Source organism: Esox lucius, chromosome 10, assembly GCF_011004845.1.
Source record: "Esox lucius isolate fEsoLuc1 chromosome 10, fEsoLuc1.pri, whole genome shotgun sequence".
Lineage (NCBI taxonomy): Eukaryota > Metazoa > Chordata > Actinopteri > Esociformes > Esocidae > Esox > Esox lucius.
In genome coordinates, this window is record NC_047578.1 from 27,154,548 (window position 1) to 27,162,263 (window position 7,716).

Sequence of the window (7,716 nt, forward strand, 5' to 3'; positions counted from 1 at the left end):
CATGTTTTTGATTTAACCGACCCGGAAGACCAGGTGTGATGAATGTAGGAAATCACTGAGCTGATAAATTAAGTTCAGTTGGTCTGGAGCCGTGCCTAGTTGGAACAAAATCCTGCATAACATACAGCACTCCAGAAAGAGGGTTGACTACCCCTGCATTAGATCAATCCATCCCTGTAATTGCTACAAGTTCAGAATAAAAAGAATGACAATAGATCAATCTATCCCTGTAATTGCCACAAGGGTAGAATAAAAAGAATGACAAAAAAGCTTAATAACTTCCTCAAAATCTTTACAAAGTTTCAGATTAAAAAGTACATGTCACAGTTAGCAGAACTTATAAATACAGAGCAGCTGATTTGTTCAATCACAGACATGGCAACAATATGTTGGGCTATATTATGACAGATCTAAATTCCCACAACCTACATTTTACAATACCTTTGTAGCAGATCCAGATTGATTCAAAAACCTCTTAAATACCATCATTAGCGTATGTTTCTAAGTAATAAGCGTATTAACTTGAAAGACACGATCTGCAGTATTCAAAGCAAGTAGTGCCATAACAGGTATTTGTTCATATGGTAATATTAGTGACATCCCTACACATAAAAAAAACAAAAAAAAAAACTGTCAAACACTTATATTTTATGTAGTTGCACAATATTTAAATCTGGCTTAAAATACAAAGGACATGTTTAAATTGACTAAGCTGTTACCGCAACCTCTGATTTCCTTTTTCTTCCCAGACATCATCATCATCACATTAGTCCTAGTAAAAATGTAGGAATTTATATAGATACAGATAGAGAACAGGCTGAAAGGATTCTGAGCAGGTCACAAGGAAACAAGATTTACAGTAACTCAGGCAGTTGCTTGGAGCTCTTTACTCAGTCTCCAATGCAGAGTACACAATGCTGTAGAAAATTGTCTTTTTCATCCAACTGAGGTGTGTTCAGTTATCTCCAATCACCAAGCACTTTTCCAAAGGAAGTCTGTTTCTTTGACAGTTCAGGCTGCTGGCAGTGGACGACGGAACAGCAAGATGTGGGGCTCTGGAATGAACAGGGGGGGGGGGGGGGGGGGGGTCGTTTTAAACATTTTTATCCCAAAGTTGGGATACCTTTTCACCGATTCACTCTCTGACGTATTGTGGCGTCAAACAAGGTTATCCGCGAGAATTCCAAATATCATTTTCTTGACTCAACTCGTGAAAGTCTGGAAAACCTACTAGATTTTGCATTGACCAAGTCCAAAGTGTTCCACAAGAGACAGTAACTTCCACATGAAAGAAACTCTTTTCACTGGTATCAGTTATTGGTATGGTCGAACAAAATGTTATACGCACAGCGTTCAGAAACCCCAAAAGTGGCAACGACACTGAACTTGGAATCATACCACACCCCTTTTTAAAATAATTCATCTGACAAGCTCCCATGCTTTTGAGAAATGCCTGGGTCTAAGGCTAGTATTCAAGTTTGTGTCTGACATGATTTGAGAGTCTTTTGTCTAGTCAAATCTAGAGTGACAGTGACCACCCAGTCAAACCAGGCTGTGGGTACCTGTAACTAGATACAGAACTGTAGGCAAACTTCATACTCTCAATCCGACACTTGTCATACCATTGCCTGCTTTCAGCTTTTCAGGCCATCTTAGTGTTTCGAGAGGACTGTCTCCGCCTAGAAACAAGCTCATTAAAACACATTAGTTGGACACAACCAATGCAGCAAACTTTATGTTCAATCGATGTAGTTTCTTAATAAAGCACAATCGTTTATCATGGTAAATGGCTATGGCTGATATTTTATCAACACCTGACAAAGGGCACATCTGATTCAGCTTTGCTTGCCGGTAGTAAAGTTCTGATTATCCTTGCCTGGTCCAGCTGTCAAAGCCGTTGACATCAGTGCACATGTACTGCTGCAGCGGGTGTTTGAATCTGGCTTTCACATATTTCGGCAAAAACAGTCTAAAAATGCACAGAAATTATTAAACTGAAAGAAAAAAATTCAGCATATAAGACAGTATGGTTGGGAATTGTCAGGGACGGATACAATGTCAAAACAAATAAATAGTGGGTGATACAACACCCACTATTAATAATGCGATTTAATGCTATGATTTATTGCAATTCAGTGTTCCAAACAAAGTATTACAATGCCTGCTGCAGAGAAACAAGAGAAAACCGGTTTTAGATTAAAAGGAAATAAGTGTTCACAAGAAATCCATATTTAAAGATGAGCTTCAATCAAAAGGTCACCCCACTGAATTCGCAAAGTTGCTCAAAAAAGAAAAAAGTTCTCAAAGAGGTTCCATCATGTCTCAAGTTATTTCACCACCAATCACAAACCCAATCAAAATAAGGTTCAGGTGTGCAGCGTTTCAATTTAGATCTGTCACGGTGTATTCTAAACCAAAAACTCAGGCTGTTCTCTAAGCACAGCCAACTAGCGCAAAAATAACACTGCAATATTTTCAGAAGTCTAAAATATAGATAATTAGTTTTCCACCACCACTATGACTCAATGTGCCGATGGCACAAGACCGCAATCAGGTAAACAGGCATATCCTGCAAAAAAATCCTTTTGAATGCTGAACACCATGTCATAATCCAGGAACATTTGGCCCTCAACAACATCAGTGTACAGTATTTAATAGTGCACAAACTTAGCAATCACTTCACAACAAAACTACTAGAAAAACGTCTCCCCTCCTTTGATTTTATTAGGTTTTTTGTGAATACACCCCATATAAAGCACATGATTCCACACTGAATAAGAGAGAGAATTGACTCCCCAAAAGCAGCATTAGCATTTAAACATCTAAAGAGCAGCACATTATAATCACATTATAAAATGTCATCCCCAAGCCAGAAATAGTTTGCCCCAGAACTGCAGGCAACAATATGAATACAGCAGCTTATTGTCACTGAGTACTTACATGGCACTACTGTAATCTCCTAAAGCAGTTTGGTGTCTATTCCTCCATAATATTTTACAGAAGCCTTTCTTAAAGCATGGGTTGTGACCCACATGGTAATGGTGGGTTGTGACTTGTCAGAGTAAATGCATAATTATTGAAATTGAGTTTGCGCCCTCTGCCTGAGTACATGGCGCATTGTCACTGATTTGTTTGTGCATGCCATCACTCACGCTGTCACTTAATGTGCTCAAAGCGCCCTTTCCACAAGTTCTGACTGAAGTTAGACCTGATCGATCAACCATCATGAAGCGTGAACACAGCATTAAGTTCCCCTCTCTTGGTTTGCAACTAATTTTAGTAGGGCTGCAATAACTAATCAATAAATGGATAGATGGGTCTACTGGAGACCAAATTAACATTGAAAGTTAGAGGAGACTGCGGTGCACAGAACAATAGACTGGTCTAAAACTGTCTGGTTTTCATAGAGCTCAGTAATTTGCCATTATTCTAAATAATGCATATTGATTGAATAACCGTCTCAAATATATTGTAGGGTGCATTAGCACCATGGTCCCGCCCGGAGGCCTGACAACGCCCCATGTCCCGCCCGGAGGCCTGACACTATATATCAACACAAAGAAAACATGTATCAGTATTAAAATAATCCAGTTATTAAACACAAACCAAATGTATGTAGTTCAGAGAACACATGCCCATAACTTGTATTGGTTGCTATTAAACGCATAAACGCACAACAAAATCACTAGGAGACTGTGTGTGGGTCAATTGTAGTTATAATTCCAGCCCACAGGCTCCACACTGCCCCTTGAGAGTTCCCAGGCTGCAGCCAGATACTACTCAACCCCCGGTTTGTAAACAGCTAAATAGAGTTAGAGTTAAAATAAATTTGTTGAAAAGTGTGCTGTGAATGTGATCAGTCATTTTATTCCATCTCAGAATTACATTTTTTATTTAATTCATTTTATTTTACCAGCTATGCCAATTGAGAATCAATTCTTATGTGCAATCATGTTCTGGTCATGACAGTGCAGAACCCTTTAATTCATTTTAGATTTGGTGTAGTCTTTCTACTGTGTGACATCCCTCAATGCCTTTCACAGTGTACCTGGTTGATGGATCATGTAGTGTACCCAGCCTTGACTCTGCTGGACGCCTAGGTTTCTCCACTCCGTCTCAGACATCAAATGGGTTTTGGGCACTCTCTTAGCAATGTCCTTGGGTAGCATCACGTGCCTACGATGGAAAAATGAAAGGCACTTTTCGTTGTAGCACTTCATGTCAACAAATTACAACAGGGCTGTGTAGACAGCTACCCGGGCAGACATATTAAGGTGTTAATAATAGCTTCTGTACACTACGAAGTTAGCATAATGAGGTAATATCAAATATCAAACTGTTTACTCTTACCTATACTCGAATTTCTCATCGTCGTATTTGTCAGAGTAATATATCTGCTTCTGAGACATGATGTCCACCTAGAAAAGTTAAAAGCAACCATTTAGAATAGCCAATAGCCAGACGAAAACATGATAGTTACAGGTCACATTTCCGGATTAGAACAGTCAGTGGTTAGCTACAGCAGCTCATCAATACAAGGTACCCTGTTAGTTAGGTCAAGTTAGCTACAAGTTAGCTACGCGTTCATGTTGTCACCCACTGCATTTCCTAACATTACACTACGGTTGTTATAACATATTAGATAAAACAATCCAATAACTGTTGACACTAATTTGGCGGGCTATGTATAGTAAATAAAGACCTTGAAAAGTTAGCAAGGACTGTAATTGTTTCTTACAATTAAAGTACGGTTACAAAAAGCACACGTTTATTTACCTTCTTTCAAGCGGTTAATTCCACGACAGCAGTTGAGATTTACTGAAATGCCACAAAGGAATTTTCTTTCGTACAATATTCCACCTAACCGGTTAGTTATCCTTGTCTTGCTTCGGATCAATCTGATATTATCTCTGATGTGGTTGATGTACTTTCTCTCGTTTCCCTCGCTAACGTTTTTGGTCCCGCATTTCACCATTCAAAAAGCCCCTACTTCTCCTCATTGGATAATTTGCACACAAAAATGATCATGTGATGCAACACGTCGTTCTCATTGGTTATAGCTCCGAGGCATTATTGACTCATCAGTTTGACACAGTTCTGTGTCTGTGACACAAATTCAGTTTTCATTATGTAACAAATTGTTTGAAATATGAGTCGTGCATTTTTTATCAGCATGTAATGTTAAATGTTAAAACGGGATTGTACGTTCTTTTCTAGTAAAGTCGCTGGGATGTATCATCTGAAAGTATTCCTCTGATCTGCATCGGGGTATTAAACAACATTTTTCAGCCAAGATTAAACAATTTTTTTATGCATTGTATCCAATTGTATCCATTGTATCCAATATCCAAGTATATGGGTGTGTTCAAGTGAATCACCTTTGTCTAGACGTTGAACAACGTTGGTTATATCATCCTTAAACGTCGCACGATCTGCAAACGTCAGAGGTGACTACGTCAAAGGTGATGTCGATTGTATGATGTTTAGTTTCAACGACCATGATTAAATCATCAATTTTCGACGGTTGGTTGTAGGGACTCATTTTATTGATCCGAATCTTTCGACTCATTTCGTTGGTTGGTTGTCAACAGCTGTGTTGAATACGATCGAAACTGTGGGAATGTTGCGTCATGCTGTATTTTGGATGTTCAAATTACATATCTAAAAATTAATTTGCATTATAAATACTAACTCATTCTTTGTAGATAATTTAGGAAGTCATACTTTTCTGAACAGGCATTGCTGTATTGAGCTGCTCAAGACTCAGACATGAATCCCAAATGGACCCCTTCCCCTAAACCCTACATATTCAAGATCAAGCGTGCCTCAGCATTTACTGTGGTGTTCCAAAGCTGAGGGAGTTATAGTGAAGTTTCAGAGACCCAGCCTAGGGCTGGGTGATATTTTGTTAAATATCCTTATTAACAGTGTTTTTAAAGTGTTCAATCATTAAAAAAATATAATCTTTGATATTGCTAAATGTCCAACGCAACCATTAGAGGGCGAAGTTTTTTTTTTTGTACTAAGGTGTACAAAGACTATTTCAGAGATCTAATTGAGTTTATTTTACATGAACATGGAGGAAACCTGATTGCTAGATAAATTACTCTTACCAGTATAGAGTTGGCCATCTCTTTATGTTAAGTGAAGGACAATAAAGAGATGCCCACTCAATAGGTGTGATGACAGGAACAAAAAGACAAATGGCCATGCTGAACAGATATTTCTCAGGTACAACCTTCTGTCGCCAGATGCTGACTCTCAGACAAACCCTTAGAAATTGTGAAAAGTCCATGGTAGTGTCTTTGCATCCCACCCACAAGCTCCTCCTCAGAAAGAGCTTTCAGCACAGATGGCAATATTTACACTAGCCACTGTATATTTCTGAAGCCAGACAATGTGGATAGGCTAGTTTTCCTAGCAAGAAAGTACATTTAAAAATAGTTTATTTCATTTTATTGCATTAGGCACAAATATATATATTTTTTTATGGTCTGTAATACACTGTAGTTTTAAAAATTCTAATTTTCCTGTATTTTATTTTAAATGTAATTAGGCAGTAAATCTAATACAGTAATTATTGTGAAAGATGGAGGTAGCATAATATGGCGCAAGGTTATTTTAAAATGTGTATATAATATTTGTTAAATAGTAGCTATTTAGAATAAGAAAGGATATATAATTTATGTGATCATAATGCTGAACTTGTGTTTAATTGTTTTTTAGCTATTCCTAGAAAGTTGTACATAAAACATTTTTGGATTCAACTTCATGCTTCAACTGTATATTAATATGTGCTTTAAATGAAAGACATATATTTAAATTAAAGACACACATACAGTCAACCCATGAAGTATTGGCATCCTTCATGATATTGAGCAAAAGATTCTGCAAAAAATAAACAAATACTTTTATTTCAACACAATCATTTCTAAACATGAAACATTTATTAAGTAGTATGATTTCTTTCTGCAAAACATAGGTTTAAAAAGTATTGGGACCCCTAAGGTTTATTTAATATATAACCAAACAAAGCAACTATTCTGAAATTCTATGCTTCTGTTTACCTGGGGTATAAATATGAAGTTGCAAGCATGTAAAATCCCTTTGTCATCCATCACCATGAGTAACACCAAATACCTGTCAGCTGAAAAGAGACAGATGGTTTTGACCAAGACAGATCAGGTTAAGAATATAAAAAATACATAAAAAGTTGAAAATACTGCTTAGCACATTCAGGGGACATTAAACAAGAAGTTTCAGATTTCTGGAAGAGTTGCATATATTTCAGGAAGTGGAAGCATGTGCATATTGCCCAACGCAAGATGGTAAGGGATGCAAAGAAGAATACCGAATCACAGGGGACAACATATAGGGAAGAGTAACCTGATAACAGTAAAATATGGCAGTGGATCATTGATGCTATTGGGCTCTTATTATATTTGTGGTCTAGGGGCTCCTGTTGAGATTGATGCATTGATGAATTCCAGGAAGTACCAGGACGTTATTCCTTAAAACTGTCTTCCTCTGTCAGGAGATTGAGCCATGGATGTACTTTTCAACAAGACAATGATCCCAAACATACATCTCATTTACAAAAAAATTGTTGCAGGACCACAAAATAAATGTTTTACAATGGCGCAATATCATCTCACTCTCGACTTAAATCCAACTGAAAACCCGTAGGTGCTGCATAAAGAAGCGGTCCAAGATCTC

The 7,716-nt window shown here is 37.6% G+C and overlaps 1 protein-coding gene across 1 annotated transcript; it reads right to left on the reverse strand.

Moving 5' to 3' along the window:
- Positions 1-275: 275 nt before the first annotated feature.
- cks1b (CDC28 protein kinase regulatory subunit 1B) lies at positions 276-4,973 on the reverse strand. The gene is made up of 4 exons (XM_010902080.5): positions 4,777-4,973; positions 4,351-4,418; positions 4,049-4,176; positions 276-1,055 (listed from the first exon to the last, which is right to left on the reverse strand). Exons 2-4 carry the CDS (start codon positions 4,407-4,409, stop codon positions 1,012-1,014), a joined length of 231 nt encoding a protein of 76 aa, XP_010900382.1. The 5' UTR covers positions 4,410-4,418; positions 4,777-4,973; the 3' UTR covers positions 276-1,011.
- Positions 4,974-7,716: the final 2,743 nt, after the last annotated feature.

Bases quoted from the DNA above. Each gene is read 5' to 3' on its own strand.
- cks1b (XM_010902080.5), bottom strand. From the start codon at position 4,409: ATGTCTCAGAAGCAGATATATTACTCTGACAAATACGACGATGAGAAA. The intron at 4,177-4,350 runs GTAAGAGTAAAC...TTTCCATCGTAG, and splicing joins GATGAGAAATTCGAGTATAG to GCACGTGATGCTACCCAAGG. The intron at 1,056-4,048 runs GTACACTGTGAA...TGTTCATTCCAG, and splicing joins CTACATGATCCATCAACCAG to AGCCCCACATCTTGCTGTTC.